The 24,582-nt window shown below is 49.1% G+C and overlaps 1 protein-coding gene across 4 annotated transcripts in view; it reads right to left on the bottom strand.

The window, feature by feature from the left end:
* The window catches only part of LOC143017092 (plexin-A1-like), a 171,416-nt gene that overhangs the window by 18,680 nt on the left and 128,154 nt on the right, over positions 1-24,582 (bottom strand). For all 4 annotated transcript variants that reach the window (XM_076171714.1, XM_076171716.1, XM_076171715.1 and 1 more), the window contains exons 11-18: positions 19,963-20,059; positions 18,374-18,564; positions 12,438-12,589; positions 8,848-8,971; positions 8,556-8,692; positions 5,877-6,044; positions 2,151-2,244; positions 842-1,078 (exon numbers count right to left, since the gene is read on the bottom strand). In XM_076171714.1, coding sequence (XP_076027829.1) covers positions 842-1,078; positions 2,151-2,244; positions 5,877-6,044; positions 8,556-8,692; positions 8,848-8,971; positions 12,438-12,589; positions 18,374-18,564; positions 19,963-20,059 — 1,200 coding nt within the window. The remainder of the gene's footprint in view (positions 1-841; positions 1,079-2,150; positions 2,245-5,876; positions 6,045-8,555; positions 8,693-8,847; positions 8,972-12,437; positions 12,590-18,373; positions 18,565-19,962; positions 20,060-24,582) is intronic.

Genomic DNA, 24,582 nt, shown 5'->3' with positions numbered 1-24,582 from the left:
CTCCTCTTCCTCCTCCTCCACCTCCTTTGCAGGGGGAGGCATTAATTGCTGAGATATCTGGATGCGTGTCTAATTTCTCTGCAATTATTTAATAGGATGCCTTTCTTCCGCTTCTTATTTCTGAATTTCAAAAAAATCAAAAGCTTCTCGCCATCATATTTTCATTTCTTCTGAAAGCTGCGCTCTGATTGGCCGAGGAGAGAGAGAGAGAAAGAAAAAGGGGGATTTCCCCCCCCCGTGAAATTGGATGATAGTTTTGGCTTTGCGGCGTCTTTGAAGACGAGGGAGGAAGAGGTGAGATGACAGAGACGCCACGTTCGTCCAGAGGCCCTGCAGAGCGTCGCTGTAGCTTAGAGCAGACACAGCTCTGGGTGGCAGAGCGACACAGGAGTCCACTCTATAAACAGCGCTGATTCTGACGGAGCGTTTCAGAAGCTGAGTCCTTCTTCCTCCAGAGCCCCAGAGGAGCCACAGGAGGAGAAACAACATCTTTCAATGTGGAGTCACGTCTGAAAGAGAGAATCCTTTCAAAAAGCTCTTCAGAGTCTCATCAGGAGCTGAACGGGAGGAACAGGGGAGGAACCCAACCTACAGTAGATGAAGAAGTGCTACCTGCCATCACACGGAGCCTCAAAGTGCTACTTCATCACATTTACATCTGACTGTTCTCCTTCTCTTTGGTTTTGTTCCCTCACCAGGTCCACAGAGTGTTGAGATCATCATAAAGAAGCTAAACCCGTCCTGTGTGAAGCTCTAACATCCTCCAGCCCTGACCTTCATATCTCCTCAGCTACTCCTCGTCATGGATCAACATCACGAGGTCATGAGCCTTCAGCGTTACCTTGAGTATGAGCGGCGAGCTGGGCTTGAGCTCCAGCATCCCGGTGGGGCTGAGGGGCTCGAACACGGGGTCCGGGTGGTAGCTGAAGCTCTCGTTGACCACCAGCACCGAGCGCACGTCGTCCATGACGAAGCCGATCTCGTCGGGGCTGCTGCCCGCCTCGGAGAAGCTTTTGTCGGAGCCGGCCACGGAGGGCGCCAGACACACCATCACCGTGTTGTTGACCACCGTGCAGTTCTGGAAAGAGGACAGAAGAGATGAGACGCAAACAAACTAACAGCTGATGAAGAGCTGGTGGAGGAAGAGGGTCTGAGACGAGCTGCTGTCTGAAGCATCTCATCGTCTGAAAACTTCTTGTTATTCTTGTAAATGACGTTAAATGAATGGAATGACGCAGGTTCTTCTCCCACACAAACACCCTGCAGCTGTCTGACACACACGCACACACACACACACACACGCACACACACACACACACACTTTCTCTGAAGTTAGGTGTGAATAATGCACACAGATATTCATGCCTGGTGAAAATAGCTTTTAATTGCATAAACAGAGTGAAATTAAAGGAACCCTGTGGAGCTTTGGTCCATTAGAGCCGCTCCCTCTAAAGCTTTTAAGTGTTCCTGCTGTCGTTGGAACGTTCCACCTGCTCGCTCTCTCTGCTTTGAGGGAAGTTTGGGCTGAGAAACGCCGTCTGAGTTAAAGCCCCGAAATATGGTGTCTGAGGGAAGAGACACATTTAACCACCGAAGAAAAGGAGCAGGGCAAAGAGAGGAGGGGGTGTTTCTACTTTCTGCTGGGAGGGGGAGGGGGAGGGGGGGGGGAGAAAGGTTAGCTAAGCCCGGTGGTGCTAGGTGAGGAGGGGGAGAGGGGAGGGGGGGGGCGGAGCTTTATGGCTGGTTGACATTTCAAAGGTTAAACTGCTAAAAAGAAATTCAACATCAAAAACGCAGAAAATAGGCCCTCGGCTGGTTGACTGAAGGGTCAGGTGTGTGTGTGTGTGTGTGTGTCTGAATCCCCTGAGCAGGAGTGTGTGCATTGACTGAACATGTGTTGTTATTTTTTGAGAGAGAGGGGGAAAGGAAAGAGAGAGAGAGAGAGAGAGAGAGAGAAAGAGGGAGAGAGAGAGAGAGAGAGAGAGAGAGGGGAGGTTTGGAAGTGAAGAGGCAGAGGAATGTGTGAAGAGAGTCGATACAGAGAGGAGACAGATATCTGTGTCTATATTTGTCATTGCTTCTTCATCTTCCTCTTCTTCTTGCTCCTGTCAATAGAACTTGTAGGCGAGTGTCTGAGTGCAGCCTCTTACATTTTCGGACTTGGCAGCTCCGTACTTGGCTCTCATCTTGGGCTCCTTGATGGTTGCCAGGTTGGTTCCAGTGATGGTCAACAAGGTTCCTCCACTGCAGAGGAGAGAGCAGAGAGACGTGAGGCGGAGACAGAGTGGAGACAAACAACGTTCAGGTGTTACTGAGCAAAAACATCAGAGGAGACAATGTTCAGAAATATGATAAGAGATGAGTGACATTTTCTTCTTCAGGTGTTTTGCTCTCTCATGTCCATTTCTGTCTAAATCTGACTGTTACCCCTGAGGCCATAGAGGTTCCTAGCAGCCTGGTCCAGAGCAGAGCAGAGCGGACCTCCAGCTCTGTGCCGCTCTGCCTCACTGTTCATGAACCTGTAAGTCCCCTTAATCCTCCAATATGTGTTAATATCTGTTTATAGAGATCATTTACATCTCAGACCCATATAGGGACTTTCAGGCGAGAGGCTCTGCAGCAGTGAAGCTCTGCAGCTGCTGGCCTTGTTTCCCTTCCTCTTCCAGGGCAGATAGGTACCGTATGTATTCATGAGGTGCTGCAGCGGATCTTCAGTCACGCCATCGCCACCGATCTGACAACTGTGACCTGGTCAGGCCCGTGTGACACTGACACACATGGGTGAGGGTTCTATTCCCCTCCACTGCCTTCTCACCAGTCAGCTGAGCCGAGGGGGGGGCGAGTTTATCTGACAGCACCAACATGAGTGAACATCTGACCTCCAGGCTGGAGTGTTGGCGGTGAAGCTGGAGGCCCCGGAGCAGCAGACAGGATGTGCTGACCTCTGTGTCGCTGCTAAAGAGGCCAATGAATCTGCAGCTTCACCTGCATGTGTTATTGGCTCCAGAATGGATGGACAGGACTCCAGAGAGGCAGAGCGCTGTGGCCGAGGGCGAGAAGGCGACAAAGTGGCTCAGTAAATAACGACACGATGGCCCGGGGAGGAGGGGGGCGTGTCCTCTGGGAGGCCTGAGCCCAGAGCCCGGCCCCTCTCTCTCTCTCTTCTACCCTCATCCTTTCCTTTCTCCCAGTCTGACTGAGCGTCCTCATCTGCTCGCTCCTCTTTGGCCCCCTGCAGAGTTTCCCCTGGACCCCCATGATGCTGCTTCATTAACAGATCTTCAGTCTGCTGAGGTAAATCTGGACCCGTGTGATGTTTACCTATACGCCTCTATAACGGGACACAACTCCAGGAAATGCAGAGTGTATATTCATAAACACGTCTGCTTCATACACACACACACACACACACACACACTGTATAAATGAAGCTCAGGCAAGTTACACTGCAACTCTAACAACGTACACAAGCAGAGTGGAGGCTTCAAAAGAACATGGGAAGTTCCTGAAACTCAACTTTAGAAGTAAATGAGACAGTCAACAGTGTGTGTGTGTGTGTGTGTGTGTGTGTGTTGGCATCATTTCTGAGCAGAGGAATGAAAGAGTTTCTAGGTCATGCGAGTGAGCCCATTAGCATCGGGGAGCTTGCAGCTTTTTTTGAGCGCTCCACAGCTTGTGTTAGCACAGGAAGTCTTCCTGTGGCGCTGTCGTCTCATTTCAATAAGTCAAGTCATATTTACAGAAACGTCTGTGCTGCAGCTCATCAACCGACGGCGCAGTGCTGCAGGAGCCTTCCTCACTGCTGTTCCTGCTCTCAAAGATTTACTTTTGAAACATAAAAAGATAAACTGAATAAATAAGACGCCTTTGAAAATGTAGACGAGCATAAAGATGAAGAATGTTTGGTTGGTTTGTGCTGGGAGCTGCAGCCGGCGAGCGAGCGAGCGAGCGAGGGAATAATACATCTCACACCCAGTTCATACTTCAGACGAGTCCACGGCTCTTTAAGGACGACATTAATGTACGACACAAGCACCGCCTCATTAATAATGCATCTATGCATCCGGATCGGTTCTATAGATCCACATCAAGTAGATTTGTTTATGGAATACTTTGTTCGCGTTGATGTAAAGAATCTATAATCAAAGGACGTGATGATGTTCTACTTACACCAATAAGTCCAGAGATGTCTCCTATGCTGCCTCCTTAACCCTTAGATGCACGAGTGACTGGACCCTACACTCTTCCAGAAGTGGGTCAAAAATGACCCATATTAGAATCAATGTGTTTTTATGCCATTTTTGTCAATTTGGTTAAGAATAATCACTTGTATAATATTTAGTATTGTATTTAGGACCACACAAGAATGATTTCATGTTTCTTTTTCACTTTTTAACATTTTTGAAAAAGAAACTTACCCAGAACAGCAATAGAAAAATGTGAACATCCATTGTGTGTGTGTGTGTGTGTGTGTCTGTGTGTGTGTGTGTGTGTGTGTTTGTGTGTATGTATGTGTGTAACTGTCCAGTCATTGACAGTTCCTCTCTCTTTTCCCTGTTTTGCCTTCTTGTCTTATCACTGTATGCAGTTCAGACAAACTACCTGTTTCTGGCTGTGATCATTGCACACAGGTACATTGCATTTCCCACACCTATTGTTGACTTTGCGATCTTTGTTACTTGGGCAGATCTGACACCTCTTTCTCTTTGGTTGGCCCTGTCTGCTTCTTTCCTGTGGCTGGGTTGTGGCTATTTTCATCCACTACTTTGTCGTGGTGCATAGTGCTCAGGAGCACAACAGCTTTTCCTTTCTTTCTGACATAGCTGACCATGGTAAGGCTGTCGTTGAATCCAAACTCTGTGCTATGAACCTCCCTGGACTTGGAAGGCTTCATCAGAGGAGGGATGTCTGGCTTGTTCTGACGTAGAGTCCCCACAATAGTGAGATCCTTCTCCAAGAGATGCTGCGCAAGAGGCACACTGGTGAAAAAGTTATCCATGGTGATGTTGCGACCTGTGTTTCTAAATCTACTACACAACTGCTGGACAATGTTTTCCCCCAGATTCTTCTGAACTTCTTCCCCTGGTTGTCTCCCCGTGTAAACTATACCATCTATTGCATAGGGAATGCGTGCATCACAAACCCAGAAGATCTTTAGGCCGTACTTGGCGGGCTTGCTTGGCATGTACTGTAGAAATATATTATATTATATATATTATATGAAGATAATACTTACACGTATCAGCTCTTGCTGTGTAAAATAATCTTCCTGAGGGGTGACACTTCTGATATAGTCTGTGTGGTCCACAGTTAATGTATTCCTGACAGCCACAGGTGATAAGAATCAAAGGTTCCCATTGGATTCCATAGAAAATGCATGCGGGTCATTTTTGACCCACTTATGGAAGCTTGGGGTACTAATACAAAAACTACAATTTCTTAAAATGTATAAAAGGTAAGTTAAAAATGTAAATGGCATTATATCAAAAACATGTTTTTTGAGGAATACCTGGAATATGAAATGATAACAATTTTTCATTACGAAGATATTTCAAGAAAACAACCTCACCGGGTCATTTTTGACCCACTTATGCATCTAAGGGTTAAGGAAACATGACCTCGTTCTATTAGAGATTCTATTCTGTTGCCTTTGTCAGTATGTTTGACTGAACTTTACTTTAGTGTCTCCAGTGAAATCTTTCCAACTCAAGCAGGCCTGTAAATGTTTTAGCGCATTTTGAAAAATGTATTCCATATTTTCCCTCCCCATCCATTTTCAATTAGATGCGTAAAAGTCGGCCAAGAGAGAAATTAACATAATTCTCCTCCGGCATCGTGTGAGGCGTCCAGAACGATGTTGGAGCTCGACCCCTCACCTGGCGATGCTCCAGTCGGGCTCGATCTTCAGGATGGTGGGGTCGTCTGTGTAGTTGAACTTCACCTCCGGGTTCCTCAGCTCAGCAGAGTTGATGTCCACCATGACCGGAGTGTGGCCCGGAGCCTGGCTGGCCGGGGTCACACACACGATCTCCTTATTGCCTCGCCTGAGAGAAAGAGAGGGAGAGAGAGGGGGAGGGAGAGAGAGAGAGAGAGAGAGAATGTTAAATCTGGACCTCTGCTCTGCTTGAATGTAAGAGTTTCTGTCTGAAGCTTCTCCGACAGTGAGAAATCTTATCTCAGGCCTTAATTGAATCATAAAATATTTATCTGGTGTGACACAAACAACACAGACACAATCACCAATCCACCTGACCGACGTCTCTCAGTGTGCACAATCATGCTTTCATCAGCCCCAATCACCGGATGTGACACTTCAAAGCCCTCCTCTCTCTCTCTCTCTCTCTCTCTGGCTGATACATCTGAAGTGGCAGATCAGGCCCCGTCGTCCCTCAGTGTGATGTAACCCCCTCCCTAGCAGACAGACACCCAGCTGTGACCTACAGGGAAACTTTGTGCGGCTGCCAAGAACTTCTGCCGTCACCCTCTGCCCCCTCGGAGGGAAACGCTCTGGGCCAGGCGGCGAGGCGGGTGTGAACAGGTGTGCACAGGTGTGTGTGTGCAAGGTTATAAGTCTGAAGTAAGAACTGAGACTAAGATACACTGAAAAAAGTCTATATATTGTGTTTCCTTCTGAGCTGTAAGCAGATCCATGCAGGTCTGAGTCCAAGCACCCGTGTCTATGGCAGCACATGAAGGGTTAATGATGAATGTAGAGTGTTGTGTGTGATCAGTTGTGTACTTAGTCCCTCTAAATGCATTACTGCCCCACATGAGTGTGTGCTTGTGCCTTCTTATTGTCTGCTGAGGGTGAAAGCAGCAGCAGGAGCAGGGATGATTGAGAAGATGAAAGAGGGAGAACTCTTCTGGTGGCTCTAGCGCCGCTCTGTGCAGAGGGTTAAGAGACTGAGCAGACGTGGAGACAGAAAGAAAGACAGAGTGAGATGGGGGCCCAGATGTCTTTGTTGGTCAGATCCCCGTCGTCTCTCAGGAGGAGGAACAGTGTCCTCCAGCTGCACTCAGCCTGAGAGGCGAGTGAAGAGGGGAGGAAGACAGAAGAGAGAGGGGACGCCGTGAAAGAAAAAAAGCCTCTTCCACATTCCGCCGATGCCACGTTTCCATGGCAACCACTTTCACAACCCCGCCGCCGCCGAGAGCGCCTGTGGTGCGGCGCGCAGATTCTTTCTGACAAGGTTGCAGCCGCACACAAAAGGAAGCCAAGAGGGGATACGGGAAGAAAGAGGAGGGAAGGAAGGAAAGAAGGGGTTGCAGGGGGAGATAAGAGGATGAGTGACTCGGGGTAAATAGGTTTTGATTAAAGCGGCAGCTCGGCTGAATACAAAGACGCATTAAAGGGACGGACTCAAACAGTTCATTACTTTGGCCATAAAGGTTATTGCTGCTCGGTGAATGAAAGGCCAAGACCATTACGCTCACCTTCCTCAGGAAGTGCTGCTGTGGTTTAAATTGGCCTTTACTTTTCCCTCTCACCGCCGTATAAAGGAAGCTCATTAGTTTAACCTGTCACTTGTTGCCCGGTAGAGAAAAAACAGTGTTGGAGGAGGAAGTGTGGCCCAGAAGTCACTTTCACTTCTGGAGTTTGTTCTGCTGAGAGACTCTATTCAAAGCTGCTCGCTCAGTACGTTTACACTCAGTGGGATTGAGGCGAACGTCACATTTAGAACCTTAAAGTAAAGCTTCAGAGGCTTTAGAAACTTTGAGACTGTCTCAGAAGTGAATTTGAAGGAGGCTGCTTTGTGTCTCAGCCTGTAAACGCTCCTCCACTCTGCGCCCAATCAGGTCGCAGCTCCGGCGATGTCGCCTCCTAACGCCAACAGAGACGCTGTGGCTACCAAACGTTGATTGAAGAAAGAGAAACATGGACTCATAGTGGTGCAAACCCTGGTCTGTGGCCCTGGTGAGGGAGCCTGAGCGTCTAATGGGTTCTGCTCTCAGTTTATTATTCAGGCGAAGCAAACTAACGATCTTTAACGTGAAGTTTCTTTTCTTCACCATCTGCCAGGCGGCACACATGAATGGATTCAGTCCAGAGCTGGGCTCTCCAGGACCACACTCAAAGAAACAATGCAGCTCTCTTGGCGTAAGGATTTGGAGCGATTAAATTGGATCCGTGTCTCCTCGTCTCCAAATCCTGGCAGAATCTCTGGCAGAAACTCCTTGATGAGCTCAGACAGCGGTGGAGAGTTAGGATATAAACTCAAACCAAGAAAGGACAAAAACAAACTTCAAACAAACTTTCTAAGCAGAGAAGAAGACAGATATCAATTACAGGCCACAACATCGCAATGCTTCAAACTACCAGCCTTCCTTATCTGTGACAGAAATATGGGTCAGGCTCAGAGTAACAGAGGAGAGAGGCCAGGTGTCACTCTCACTACAATCACTGTCACTTCCTGCATTTACACACTCCAAACAGCTGTAATTACACAACGCTAGCACCAGGGGAGAGCAAGGAAACACACAGAGGCAGATAACCATCGACATGACGCGACATGACTGACAGGCGAACTAAAACTGCGTAGACGCCACTGCCTCACCTCTCATAGCGGCAGGAGTTCAGTCCGATCTTCACCAGCACGGCGCTGCCTGCGTTCAGGTGGCTGCCCTCGATGGTGATCCTGGTGCCTCCAGACACAGGCCCGGTGGACGGGTGGACCCGGGTGAAGTAGGGAGACTGTGGAGGGACACACAGAGACGGAGACCAGGAGGGGTTAAGGGTGAGATTTGAAGTTAAAAAGAACTAAGAAATGTGTCAGGGAAAGACTCACAAACCCTTAACTATCTCAAATAAGTCCCCAATTGAAGGTTAACTCAGTCACACACACGTACCACGAAGGTGAAGGCTTTGGTGGAGACGGCTTTGTAGTCGGGGTGTATGCAGTCCCGCACACACACTTCCACCTGAGCCTCCTGCACTCTGTAGCCTGTGGCGTCGTTCAGTCGACACACAATCCTGCAGGAGGAGGAAGGAACGTCAGATTGTCAGGAAAATGCTAATAAATACACAGATTCTGCAGTGTTTCATTGTGTTGATGGAATAGTTGGTTTGTAATGCTGAAGCACTTTCATGGGTAAGAACCAACATCCTGCTGTCAAAGTCCAGAAAACACTCAATGCCTTTAAGATGAAGTCTGATTGTGTCCCTGTTTATCACAAACAAGTCCATCTAAACGTGTTATAAGAGGTGTGTGTGTGTGTGTGTGTGAGCGTTAGTGGGGAACCATCAGCCCGGCTCTTAGCTCGGGGCGCTGGCTAGCCAAATGAAAATCCACTGGAGAGATGATTGAGAGTGGGGAGGAGTGGAAGTGTAGCCCAGGGGGAGAACGAGAACACACACACACACACACACACACACACACACACACCCACGGACGTCATGTTTCACCCACTGGAGACACACTCGACTGTTAATTAGCCGCGGCGGAGGAAGGAGCCGGTGAGAAAGGGCGAGCGAGAGCGAGCGGGGGAGAGAGAGGGTTAAAGTGAGCCAGGCTGCTTAATTGAACAATCTCATCTCCTCTCCGTCTCCTCAGAGAGTTATTAAGTCTCCTGCTTCCTCGGCTCCCCGCAGGTGGCCACGGCAACCGTAGCGTCGCCACCAAAACGGATTTCACATTCCATCGCTGCACACCTTTTTTTTTATTTCTATATTTTTGTGTCTATGTGTGTGTTTGTGTATATCGGTGTGTGTGTGTGTGGCTAAGCTGAGTCTGGCTACACGTGTTTAGGCGTCTATGTGAGGTTTGGCGGTGGATTTGTTAAGGTGGTATTTCCGCCCTACATCAAGGAATTAAGGATGAATTAAAAACGATAAAAGAGGCGAAACAAGAAACAGGAAGCTGGACGCAGTTTGCCTCCAGACTGAAACGATTTAATCTCCTCCACGTGGAATCAAATCCAATAATCGAAACCATTAATATTTAATCAATAGCAGGGCGCCTAAAGAATCTAATCTGACTCCACTTAGACCGAGCTCTGCCACGCTGAGCGCTCCACTCAGCTGACGACGTCGTGTTTGACTCCAGCAGATAAAAACATAAAGCTCATAAAACATAAACGACACAAAGGCATCATAGTCTAGATTTGTAACAGCTTATATTTATAGTAGATATGTATAATAAGCACGTTTACACTCAGTGAGCCTGGTGTCGTCTCCACGGCGCTCCGTTTGCGTCAATGTGTGTCCTACATGTGACCCGAGAATGTGTTGCTATGGTGACAAGCTTATTCATTCTCATCCAATTACAGCCGACTGATTTATAAATCATCAACAGATCACATGAATACTTATTAACAATTTAAACAATATACGCCCGTAATTCAAAACACTACATTCCAGGAGTGTTTGAACCCTGAAGCTTAATCAACCACAGAGCAACTAAAGGAGCGGATCCTTCCAGAGTCTCTCCATGTAGGAATGTGAGCCAGATGTACAGCGGCAGAGAGACGGACATGCAAAGTGCCGCGTCTACATTTGGACGGCGTTCAACAGTCTCCGCCTCGCCACTCTCCCTAGCAGGTGACCTTTGACCCGAGCCGCCAGTCCCCCGTAACCCCGGCCCGCGTGAGGCGCTGCAGCTCCCATCGGGTCAGGAGGAAGACGGGAACGGTCGGGGCCGCTAATGGCACCGTATGGCTAACATCACTTTTAATTAGCGTGACAGCCTCGCCGCCAGCCGCGCTCTCTGCCTCTGGGTGCTATGGCAACGGGCTAATGCGGCGCTACGGGGTTGACGGGGTTAAACGCTGACACCTCTGCGGTGCTGGGTGTGAGCTTCAGGAACAAAATGAGCACGAGACCAAGAGACAGTTACAGCACAGAGAAGCAGTGTAGAGCTGCAGGAGGAACTACCACAGAGCGACACGCAGAGGGACACGTAGAGGGACACGCAGAGGAACACGTAGAGATCCACAAACAGGCCTTCAGACTGAATGCAGGTGGATCTAAACACTGACGGGACTTCTTCTGTCCTCACTGTGAAATCATCTAACGCACATCTGATCTGTTTCCTTCATGGAGAGGGAGAAACCTGAGAAACAAGGCAAAGGAGCACGAGAGAGAAATTGAGGGACGACGGAGGAGTGGAGGAGGACGTCTCCAGCTGAGAGGAGAGGAGAGGAGCGTCCTCAATATCTACTTCTGGAGCAACTCGAGATAAAAACAGGAAGAAACTCAAACCGGGACATCGTCTGTGTGACACATCTACAAGTTTCATCGAATATTTATAATAATTGCAGCATTTACAGAGCGGGAGGGAGAGAGAATAACAGCCAGGAAAAATGGATTCATAAAATATTCAGCTGCAGTATTTAAACGCTTGTATGAAAAAGATGTCCAAAGTTGTAGCTCCGCCCCTAATTTACGGCGTTAGTCCTTCATTTTATTGCAATCTGAATCAATAATGTCCGGGATTTCTACAGTGGATCATTTTAACAACAACAGAGTCTATTGAGATTTCAAAGAAAAGCTGAGACAAAACTCTACTTACTTTTTAACTGAAAGTCATTTTATGGGTTTGTTGTGTTGGAACGAGGGGCCGGACAGGTAGGGATGTTTATTAAAATGTGTATCGTAACAACAACAACAACAACAACAACGGGAGAGCTTTGCTTTAGGCTTTAGGTTGTCCTCAAACAAGGACAACGCTCACTTGTTCCTCTGTGAGTTTACCGATTGTCACCTGCGTCCTCCTGAGACACGTCTAGCATCTGAATGGAGCTTCAGAGAGCCGCAGAGCGACTGCATGAGGCGCCCTGTTTACAATCAGCTGCTGACATCACTTCTCTTATCTGAACCCACTTGGCTCTATTACTGGTTTGCCTCTGTTGCCAAAATAATGGTTTTCTCCGAACATTCTGCCTCCTGCTTAATGGGGAGAACTTTCAGCGGACGGCTCCCTCAGACAGATGGTTGTGCGGTTGTGAGGGAATATTTAGGAGAAACTTTAAACACGACAAACCTCCATCTTTCAAGCCGTCAGTACAAACACACGCACCACCCACTTGGTATATCATTAGACGTCTTTCAGAACGGGACAATTTATTCTGATTGAGATGATTCCACGAGATGCTTTGGCGCTGATTGGACCATTATTTTCATTATTTAGGGGGGAAGAATGCACCGCGGAAACTCAGCCACTATTTGTTTGGCACAAACACTTTTGAAGAAGCAGGAAAAAAAAAAGAGTAGGAGTAACAAACCCAGCGTGAGCTCGCTCGCTTGCAAAGGAATTGGTTTTGCTTGAAGGGGAAAGCGGCATTTAACCTTTGGACGCTTTGCTGAAACAGAGTCGGCGTGAGTCACAGTGTGGTGCTTAGTACTTTGTCACATCAATATCGGGCCGAGGCGGGAAACAAAAACAAACGGACAGAAAGGAGGTCTGGAGCGGACGTGAGGAGGGAGAGAGAGATGAACGTACTGCTCGGCGCTGATGTACTGGTCCTCCTGAGGGTTGCAGGACACTTTGCCGATGCGGACGCCGTTCTGGATGTCTTTGAACTGCAGACCCAGGTTCTCCCCGGTGATGGTCAACATGGTTCCTCCCTGCCGAGGCCCCGTCTCTGGCTGCAACTGTTAAGAGAAAAATCGAGAAAGGACAAAGAGGCTGGAGTCAGTCAATCAATCAAGCAGGGACATCACACATGCAACACGTTCGGTCACCAGCCAGCCATTAAGCTAATGTTCCGTTCTGAGTGAATCAGGCGCTTGCTAGCTCATTGATTGGGATGAAAAATGGCTGAGGGTTCAATTTACTCCACCTCAACTCTGTCAAAACGCACACAACCTGCCAACACGCGCACTTAACCCGAACCCCCCCATCAAGCCCTGTCTTAAATCTCTCGTTTAACCTTGTGACGATTAATCTACTCAATACAATTACAGAGCGCCGCGACCTCCGCTCCCTCCACGTCCCCGAGAGGACCACAAAAAGGTGCGTGGAGGTGCTAATGGCTACCCCAGGCTAGCCCAAATGCTAATCACACCGCAATTCATCCAGCCCACCACCCAGACAATGGCTCCCTCGGTCATTAGTCATTACTAGCACAATTAGCGCTAAGGCTAATTGGATTAGAACATGGTAAAGGGGGGTCAGGGTCATTTGTCTCTGTCTTGGAGTGAGTGGGGGGCGGTTGAAGGGGATGAGGGGTTGTGTGTGGGGGGGGGAAGGTCACAGCGATTAAGCTCCTCATCTTGCTCCTCACTCAGACGTGAATCCTGCACGTTAGCATAAGCAGGCAAGCGCGGCTGCTGTGTGTAGTGCAGAATTAAATGATACAAAACCTATTTATGAATGAAATCACTGCAAACTACAATAAACGAGACTTTTAATGGTTTGATTTATTGAACAGAATCACAGTGTGTACTGAAGTGTGTTCAGCAATTAATAATAAAGAAATAAGAATCAAAATGTGACAAGTTTAACTTTATTTTCAGCTTTCTTTTTCGTATTAGGTCTAAGTGCGTCTGCTTCAAATTTACCACTAAATTTGGTAATAAATTGGTCCCTTAGTCAGTTTGTGTTTATTCAAGAACGAGAGATTAAAAATGCAACAGTTTTTAAGACAAATCGCTATTTGACAAGGAAAATTAATTTATCTATTTATGAGGATTTGTAACACAAATCGGTGATGATGAACCGCAGCAAGTTACCACACACACACACAAACACACACACACACACACACACACACACACACACACACAATCATAGCAACACAAACTCTTCCACCTTGGTTTCAACTCAAACCAAACCACAGATTCTGAAATCAGCGGTGAAAGAAAGCTGATTTGTGAGTCTTGCGTGTTACGTTTGGTCATTTCCTGCCGGCTACCGAGCCTAAAAAAAGCGTAAAGCTCAACAAACGAGTGTATCTCTCTCACGGATCTGCTTCCTCAACCTTCTTTTCCCTGCAACTCTATTTTTTAACCAATTAGCTCACAGTGATGTGCAGTCGGGTGTCATTACAGCGCAGGTGTGAGTCTGCTGAGAGCCACAGGTGCTCCGGACTTCACCAACACAAAGACGAGCCGGGAACAAAGCCCGGGGTCACGCAGGCCACAGCCCAAATGTCACGCTGATATAATTAAACTGCGCTTTCTCATCTAACAGCAGCCAGGCAGGCTGATGATGAAGCTCCCTCCTCCTCCTCCTCCTCTTCCTCTCAGAGCCGTTGTCTCTTTAATTCGCCCGCTCTCTTTGTCAGAGCGGCTGAATGCTCCATACTTAGGATGGAGACAAAAGAGCAAGTGGCACATGGAAATACGCCGGACGCAATCTTCAGATATGGTAATATGATCTCTCTCTCTCTCTCTCTCTGTAAGCAACGGCTTATCAAAACACACACACACACACTTTAAGTTCACAACCAAACACAAACAAAGGCGGCTTTTTTTTCCATAAAAGCCAGCGGCCCAAACATTGGTTCCATTCTGCTCTGGCCGTATCAGAGCTCTACGCTCATTCAAACTCCCCCCTTTCTTCCCCCTTTACGTCTCCAACTTGTACTGTTGTGTCGGAGGCTTTGTGTGAGGCCTTTTGTGGCGACGCACTGATAGCATCTGCTCGCTACAGAGAACGAGCGGAGGAGAGAGAGAGAGTGAGCGAGCGACCAGAGGAGAGAGAGAGATGATGTGAGCGTGGCTTCGGGTTTTTTTAAAAAGGGACGCACAACAACTAGAACCGCTCTGTTTCAGTTCCTACGTGATAAAACGGAAATGTTGAGACAGGACAGAATTGTAGGGGATTTGATGTGGGGGGAGATCACGTAGCTGCTGTCCGATGAGTCAGTTAGCTGACTAACGACTTTAAAAGTGGTGCAGCATGTAGGAGACATTAGGAGGTAACAGGTCCGGTTCTCCCAGAGTCGGTTGTTTGGCCCAAAGCCGGAGGTGAAACACGGCTAATGGAGACAGACAGTCCACAAAGTACTGTAAGGGAGAGTTGAGAGGAACTTTGGAGAGGGAGATCAGGAGGGTGTGAAGGTAAATGCTTGGAGGGTCCGCAGAGTCCAGGTGGATCTCTTCGACTCGGAAAAGCTGGGAGTCTTTGAGCGTGTTTATTCAGCAGCGGCTCGGGTTCACATTCAGCACTGAAACACACTGCAGCCGGGTCGATACAGAGAAAGAGACTCTGTGCCGTCTGACAGATGGAGAGAGGGAGGGAGGGCCGACCACGGGCGGAACAGATGAAGGAAGGGAATGAAGAAGAAGAGGAAAGACTAAAGGGAAGGGAATGATGAAGGGAGAGGGCCAATAGTTAGAGAAGCCAGAGCAGAGAAAGAAATACGGCAAAGGCCAATATTTCCTCTTAACAACACATGGGGGAGAAATCAGTGGCCTTTAGCAAGCGCACACACACACACACAAACACACACACACGATTGCAGAGAGAATTGAACTTTCTGTACACATGCAAACACACAACCCACTTTGTTTTATACAAAAGGGGTCACAAAGTAGTGCAAAGCCCAGAGCGAATAAAGTGTGTCACAGTGCTGAAAACACAGAACACGCACACACAGACACGCACTCTCACACACACGCATGCTGGCTTGGCCTGTGCAGCTTTAATTGGTTTCCGAGGGCTCGCTGTAATGCTCTTCCTGTCCCCTAGGAGAAGCCGGGCAGACTTGATGGATGATGGAGGGCCAGGCAGCATCCAAGGCCAACGCTAGGACACCGACGCACACACACACACACACACACCGTCTAGCATGGTGTGTGTTTGTGTGTCTGATTAGGAAGCGTTATGCTAGTGATTCTATAAAACAACACAATTTTCGACACAATCGAGTGAAAATCATGAAGTTCTGTCAAATCGCCTATATGCATGTGTGTGTGTTTGAGTGTGTCTGTGTGTTTGAGTGTGGAAGTGTGTGTGTATGTGTGTGGGAGTGTGTGTGTGTGTGTGTGTGTGTGTGTGTGTGTGTTGGAGCTGCTGTATTGACTCTCGGGGGACTTTGGCTCGTTTTAGAACGGAGCGCTAATTAATCTCACGCGCCGTTTCGAGAGCAGAAGAAGAGAAGCTGAACGATAAAAACAGCACGTTAACGACACAACAGCGGGCTTCCTGCGACGTCTAAACTCGTTGGTTTAAAGACGAACACGTCTATTGCCGCCCGGAAACATAACGTGTAGGTGCCTGAGCGATTAGAGAGCGTTAGCCGCTCACACGCTCAACAACATCAAATGGACAAAAGAACACAGAGACGATACCAGAAGGGTTTAACACTCGCTCCTCTGGAAGCTCTGGGTAACTCTGTGTGTGAGTGAGTGAGTGAGTGAGTGTGTGTGTGTGTGTGTGTGTGTGCGGTCTGTCTCCAATGGCGTTTCTAAAGGAAATTAGAGTCTAATCCTCCAGCTAATGGCCGTGCAGCAGCTAGCATGCTGTAATAACGAACAAAGTGCCTGAATGAAGCAGAAAAAGGATCAAACGCAGAGAAGAGGAAGAGGGGCGATGAAGAGACACTCTGTGGGGAGAAGTAAAGGATGGAATGGAAGACGGGAAAGGAGGGATTCTCATAGCCAGACAAAGACAGAGAGGAGGACAGAGAGAAGGACAGACAGGAGGACAGACAGGAGGACAGACTCCACTTTTCCTCTCAGAAACCTGGTTGCTGTGGACAACGAACACGGAGTAAACAAGGAGAATGAGTGAACGGACGGAGGGGCGAGCTGGAGTGTGTGTCTCACTGTGTGTCTCAGTGTGTGTCCCCCCTTCACACTGGGCTGAGTGAGTGTGTGTGTGTGTCGAGCCCAGCGGTGGGCTGCAGGGATTGTGACCCAGGTCACAGCGAGACGACGACCACCGCCACGGTTACCGGTGGCAACAGATGGGCGCTCGGCAGTGTGCAGACACCTCGTCTCACCCGCCTGTCAGATGCTCGCGCGCGTGTGTGCAGACAAACAATGGCGTTCAGTGTGTGTCTCACAGTCGAGACGCGGCGGGACACAATTAGCACACTTCCAAAAACATTCTCTGTTTCTTTGTCTCTCCCCCTGCCAACACACAGAACAAGCACCTCCTCAGGTGTGTGTGTGTGTGTGTGTGTGTGTGTGTGTGTGTGTGTGTGTGTGTGTGTGTGTGTGTGTGTGTGTGCGCGCGCGCAGCCTCGCCATCATCTCTCATCATGTCAGTGTGTTCAGCCTCGGTGTGTGTGAACTGCCTCCTCCTGTCCAGCCCATCTGTGGCTGTAGTCACGGTGATGGCTCCGTCCTTCCTTTCCACTTCCTCCCGTCATGTCGCCGTCACTCGCTGAGGCTGATCCACGACGTGGGAGCAGACGGGAGATCGGAAATCTGTACTTCAGCTAACGGCTCATTCTGGTGTGTGTCCGTCCTGACTACACTGTCGCTGCTCTCGTCTTCTGAAACGACCTTTGGCCTCACAAGACTTGTTTGTTGACTCGGTTGCTGGGCAACACTCATCGAGTCAGAGCCGACGTGTTTGCTTTAACTTTAGCAGCAAACAGAAGCCAGAATTTCCTCAACTTAGACTTCACAGCTCAGCGTGATGTTGATTTAGGGGCGGAGTGTTTACTGGAGTCATGGCGCTCACTGTGTGTGTGTGTGTGTGTGTGTGTGTGTGTGTGCCCAGAGGAAACTGAATAAACATCATATTTTTCTATTCATCCAATGAGTTGAGAAGTGTAGTTTAACATATGAGATGTGTGTGTGTGTGTGTACATTCGTGTGCTGTGGTCTGTTGCTAACGCTCCGTCTCTACAGGGGGCGGAGCTTAAGTGAGACTCGTTAGTGTTTCTGCCTCCGTGTTCTTGTACTCGGCTGTAAAACCAAAACACTGCTGCCAACTTCCCGGGCACCAAACACGCTGTAGTCTGGCACGAGGCCGTGACGTCACGAGCCAGGAGACGAGCGGAGGTGCAGGTTGTTTACACCAGCCGCCGCTGTGAAAGGAGCGGCGGCAGAGACAGAGACAGAGAGAGAGAGAGAGAGAGAGAGAGAGAGAGAGAGAGAGGCGGCGGCACGTCCACGCTCTGCTGGAGACTCGCTGCAGTCTGGATGATTCAGGAAGAGTTACAGACCAAATCGAGATACGTGAGGAAATTCAATTTGAGCTGGAGACAACCAGTGTATCGCCACGACAACAACAACCACAGACCAAATAACAAACAAGCTCGAGAAGCTGAAAAAGAGACAAAATTGCTGACGCTGCTAAATTACAAGTTGTCTGGGGAACAAATGTCATCATCATCAGAGAGAAGACAGGAGAGAGAGAGAGAGAGAGAGAGAGAGAGCGAGAGAGCGAGAGAGAGACAGAGCCTTGGGTGCATGCTGAGCCGCTGCACGCTGTGTGTGTGTGTGTGTGTGTGTGTGTGTGTGTGTGTGTGTTACCTTGATGATCTTGGGGTGCGCACAGCGGCTGTTTCCGGTGGTGGCGTGCATCCAGCTGCTCTCCGGCGGCGTGCACTCCTGTCTGAGGGAGCACTTCTTCTCCTGCACACACCAGCCGCACTCAAACCTGGGGTTGGCCTTCAGACACATGCCACAGCTGTCCCTCAGGGCGTAGCACTTATACAGGTGGGCTGAAGAGGACAGAACAGGGACAGAACAGGGACAGAACAGGGACGGGTTTAGTCCCCTTCTCCATTTAGCACACATGAATGCCACTGATGCTTGGTGGAGGCGAACCTCCATCACTCCCCACAGGCTGGAGAGACATTTTTATTTCTCTGCTATTCCATCTCTAAATCCCATTTGGTCACGGAGCAGCTTGAAAGTTACCCTGCACCAATTACTGGCTGCTAAACGGCTCCTCTCTAATTACATTTACATATCTGTGCTTAAGACCAGAGAGCATCGCTCACACTTCAACACCTGAGCGTGGTGACGGGGAAATGGGGCGAGGGACGGAGAGAGAGAGACGGAGAGAGAGGGACGAAGGGACTGAGACACGATCAGATACCTGTGGTGAGACATATACTGGACCATGTGACTGCAGGTTCGTCTATACGCTGCCAGAGCCAAACCAGGACCGACTGGAGCCACTTCACTTTGGACCTGATGGACCTGATGGACCTGAGGAACCATGCTGTTCTGTCTCAACATGCTGCTGAGGTCAGAGGTCGTCCTAAAGTCTCTCAGGCTGTGCTGCCTGTACCAATGTAAACGTTCAATCATGTCAGCAGGGTCCCTGTCTGTGTGTGTGTGTGGTTACATGACCAACAACACGGATGACCTCAGCGCCTGTCAGACGTCGGCTCAGCTCTCTACTCTGTGACAGAAACTCTAGACGGAGAGAGACCGTAGCTGATCGCTGCTCCTCCACGTCACAACGTACCAAAACAAAGCGGTACGCAGCCGCTCATGCGTGTGGGCCGCAGCGTGTCACATGTATGTAGCAGCTGATGGTGTGAGTTTACCTCGCAGCAGCAGCAGAATAGTGTTACAGCCCCCTGCTGTGCTTTACAGGCCACAGTGATTACACCACACACACTGTGAACACGTCTTAGCAGTAATTACATCCAACACACATGATCTCATAGTCTTCTCCCTGTGTGTGTGTGTGTGTGTGTGGCCTGTATAGGTTCACACCATATTCCAGTGAAAATGAGCTTGATTACTTCCTGGTCTCTTTGTCTTCTCGGTCATTTTGCGCTCTAACCTCTCTGAGTGTGCAGTCAGTGTGATCAACGAGCTGTCACTCAACGCTCGGTCACTGTCAGGATCACAGCAGCTGAAGCCCAGGAGGCGGAGCTCCGGTCAAGGACGCTACAGTCTGGCTGCAGCTCATCTACTATACTCTGGCTGTATGAACCTAAACGTTGTGGCATTGATCCTTCTTCTCTAGTTTCAGTACGAACACACACATATCAGCCAGAAATCAATGTTCTGAACGTCTGGTGCCACATGTACATGGATGTGACTCATGGTTCCTCCTGAAGCCTGAAGCCTGGTCTGTGACTGCAGCAGCTCTGACTCACCTTTGATGTTGTGCGGGTTATCGATGACAAAGTTGCCGTTCCACACCACAGACAGGTCCACCGGCAGGTCGCTGATGTCGTTGCCCTCGTAGTTGTACTGAAACACAGCAAACACACACAACAACTATATGAGTCACAGTCGCACAACGAGGCACCGTTCCCCCGCTTTATGAAGTGGAGTAGAGGGAGTAGAAGCCTGAAGCCTGAAGCCGTGTGGCTCTGCTCAGTCTGGAGCCGGAGCCCTGCGGTGCCGTAAACATGAATGATGAGCGAGAGGCTAGATTGTGATTTTAACACACTGCACATCCAGCGCCGCCTGGCAGAGCGCAGACTTGATTAAGAGACGGGGATCCCCGCCACTGTGCGCCCGCTCTCTTCCCTGTGATGAATGAAAAGCCTAATATACGACAGACCATAATATTCTCCTCTAATTTCATTTTTTGCATCCTGAACTAATAAGAGTTGAGATGTAATTGACTCGTCGTCAGCGTAATCAGTTTGAGGGAATTGCTTTATGCCAGACAACAAGACGGAAAAAAGCGGCAACACGATAGCGGAGCGTTAACGGGAATAAACGGGAGGAACGACTCCTACGAGACGCCGACACTCACACGCCCTACACACACACACACACACAACTGTTTATCGCTGGAAAATAAAATGGAGCCGATCCAGACACGCACACACACACACACACACACACAGACACACACACACACACACACACACACTGAGGCTTCATTCAGCAGGTCGGCTGCTGCGTGCTTTAAAAGCGTCACAGCACGTGTGTGTGTGTGTGTGTGTGTGTGTGTGTGTGAGGGAGGCAGCTCTTCACAGCTGCTTAACTGGGGAAAGAGCTAAATATTGATCCAATGAACCTGTAATTCTTGGTTGATCTCAGGAAACCTTCAAATATCTGAAACTTGATGTGTCTTTAACCATTTAACACAAAATGACACAATATAGAACTCCAGTTTCTCATAATAGAAGCCCCGAACATCTCATCACTTCCTCTTTCCTCTCCAGACCAGGATATGATCTGAGCCCCTCCCCTCCTCCCTCACACCTGCAGCAGGATGTTAACACGGTCCCTTTGTGCTCTGACACAGGATGAAACAGGAGGCTGGATGTTCTGGCCTGTGCCGGTTCCTCTGCAGGCCTGTAGTGGTTATCTGAGGGGGATGCTGCTAAGCCCTCAGACGGGCCGCGTTGGCTTAATGCCCCCGTCAGTCAAAGGCTGCCCACTCACTCTCACGAGCGGCGGCGGCGTGGTCACTATCTCCACCGGCCTCGGGGTGACAGATAGGAGAATTATTCACCTCCAGTCGAGTGCTGATAAAAATCCAACGTGAGAGGCTGGAGCCTGAGGCGCCCGGCTTCAGACTGAATGAAGCTCAGACTTCTGCCACCATGTGATCTCACACACTCACACACTCCACTGTGACGCTGTGGGACTTATCTGGGCATCTGGAAGAGGGAACTCAAAAGCTTCTGAGGGGGAGGGAGGATGGAATGTGCATAGAGAAGACAAGGAAGCAAACCTGCTTGACCTTGAAAACCTCAGCACCGTCATTTTAATGATGTCAGAGACGATGGGTGGCCGTAACGACCCCCGACAGGAAGTCTGACTGGCTTAGAAGATCTGGATCCACCTCCAATCTACTATAATGTTCCTTGGCCTATCTATTATCTGAGATACCTTACTAACACACACACACACACACACACACACACACACACACAACATAAGCAGTAAGGTAATAAGGCTAATAAAGCTGTGTTGCCATGTGTGAGTGATTTCCATGGAGACGAGCTGCAACAGAGGCAGAGACGCTGATGACCCCAAACACAGGATGAGGCATTCAAGGACCTCACAGGCACCACAACTCTGCACTTAGGATGGACTTGGAGGAGGCATCCTTCTGAAAAGTGTGATGTTGGTGCTCTGACTTATTTATTAGCCATTACTTATTGAAGAGGCAACTTTTACCGCTGATCGACTCCATCTGGGAGATGGCCTGCAGAAGGCTCGCCCAGACACATCTCAGTGTGTGTGTGTGTGTGTGTGTGTGTGTGGGTATATATGGAAAGCTTTCTGCCTTTGGACGGCACGGCGGAGATATAATTGGCTTTTTGTGACTTTTAACACATTTGGAGTTGGAAAGGGAGGAGAGAGAGAGAGAAAGTTCTGGATTATATGGGCTCAGTGAGAGAGTTAGCTGCTTCACTCCCTGTGAACCTCCTATCTGTCTGAGGACAGACGAGGAGACTGCAGGAGGTGGCAAGGAAAGGAGAGGAAGGAGAATGGAACATAACACTGGGGAGAGAAAAGAGGAGAGAAGTGACAAGTGATGTTTAAAGAGAGACGGAGGAGGAGAGGAGGAGGAGGAGGAGGAGGAGGAGGAGCGGGCCGGGGTAAGTGGACGGAAAGAGGAAGAGATGGAGATAAGAACAGGGATGGTGGAGAGGAGGAGAGAGGGAAGGAGAGATGGAGAGTGAGGTGATTGTGTGTTATGCTGCGGACACCATTCATTTACACATGAAATAAGAGGCCGGCTGGGCGGCGAGCGCCCGAGCCGGTGGAGGCTAAAGTGAAATTGGCATTTTCAATTTGTTGCCTGACATGTCTGCCTTGGTCTCTTCACACATTCCTCTGCCTGGCCGGGCTCTCCCACTCCTCCTCCTCCTCCTCCTCCTCATTATTCCTTTCCTTGCCTCCTCCCCTATCAATCTCTCCCAGACTTTTGCCTCCATCTGCTGAACGCCCACGGTCCAGCCAGGAAATGCGGAACAGGGCGCATGTTTGCCTGTCCGGAGAGACGTGTGTGTGTGTGTGTGTGCGTGTGTGTTTGTGTGCGTGTCTGTGCGTGCAGGACGGCTTCCAAAGACACAAACACACCGGCACAGGCATCAACCACAGATCAAACAATCCACGGGAAAATAGAAAATGATAAATAAAAACACACGCAGGAACAGAAACGTATCCAGTTTCACCAAATACACAACATATGAACATCTTCACCCCCCCCACAACACACACACACACACACACACCACCCAGAGACCACCCACCCTGTGTGGGAATCAGAGCTCAACCTCGCTGAGAAGAAACGGAGGAAATGTACGAGTGTTTAGAAAGCAAGAGGAGAGGAAAGGGAAGAGGAAAAGAAAGGCAGATGCACCGAGAGAGAGAGAGAGAGAGAGAGAGAGAGAGAGAGAGAGACAATGCAGAGCTGCGGCCACCAGCAGAGACGCTCCCTGACTAAACATGTATGTTCATCCTAACATGTCAGGTTGTGTTTAGATGAACCAGGACCAAACTGAGTGATTAGTGAGATAAAGAGTTTGCGGTTGGACTGGAAGGCCGAGGCCGGAGAGGAATGTGGGGCTGGAACCCATCACACGCAACTGCAGACGCTTTCTGGCTGCAGGTTTGTGATTTCTGGCCCTCGGGTTTAATTCGGTGTAAAATGAGTCGTTTGGTTTTCCGCAGCACTCAGATTCGTCTTCGGCCTTTATTCCTCCGCCTGTGATTCTTCTGGACAACCTTCACATCTGTCTGTGTGTCAGTGTGGGGGTGAGACAGCGTGCCGTCTCCAGCATTGCTCGCTCGCTCGGGTTGGATCTCACAGCGAGGCGATAAAGAAGTCATTCATCAGAAGTGTAATGGAAACAGACTTTATGAACTACTGCTGACGTAGGGACATGACGTCCAGCATTCCATGTCCAGGCGGGACGGGACGGGACGGGACGGGACGGGACGGGACGGGACGGGACGGGACGGGACGGGACGGGACGCCTAACGTGTTTATGTGGAAGAAGAAGAAATGCAAGAACGGGTCGAGAACTGCAACAAACAGTGGCAACATCTTATAAAGTAATCAATCAAACGTAGATGTTGACATGATTCATTTTTGGATGACTGGTCAACTTGCATGACGCACTGACACTGATGATGTAATGATTCTTTATCATAAACGTTTAAAGGAAACGCTGCCATGTCGCCGTTCAACTGTCTTACATCTTCAGAATGTGTCTGTGTTCTGTCAGTGGGCGGGGCCTTCCTGCTGATACATGAGGTAGATGATGGATGTGTGTGTGTGCACCTTTTAACCCTGTGTGGCTATTTTCCCCTGCAGATCCAAGTCACACACACACACACACACACACACACACACACACAGGAGGTGCAGACAGCTGAAACCCAAACACCATCTGGCCTCGTGCCCTTATTTATGTCTGAGTTACAGGTGGAGGTCTGCAACGCCACACACACACACACACACACACACACACACACACACACACACACACCCTCATAGGGGGTCAGACATATGCACAAACAAAAACATGAATATTTATATGCGTGTATGTGTGTGTGGATGTATGTGTGTGTGTGTGTGTTTGTGTGGATGTATGTATGTGTGTGTGTGGATGTATGTGTATGTGTGTGTGTGTGTGTGTGTGCGTGTGTAATGGTTATGATCCACAGGCTCATCTCCTCTCTGTGCTCCAAAGGCTTATTAAACTTTTATACTGAACCAGCATCATCACACAGTACGTGATCCAGGGAACACACACACACACACACACACACACACACACACACACACACACACA

Source organism: Genypterus blacodes, unplaced genomic scaffold (genome assembly GCF_046128005.1).
Source record: "Genypterus blacodes isolate CSIRO-AG114 ecotype Tasmania unplaced genomic scaffold, CSIRO-AGI_Gbla_v1 ptg000266l_1, whole genome shotgun sequence".
Taxonomy (NCBI): Eukaryota; Metazoa; Chordata; class Actinopteri; order Ophidiiformes; family Ophidiidae; genus Genypterus; species Genypterus blacodes.
This window is presented reverse-complemented; position numbering and strand designations above follow the sequence as displayed.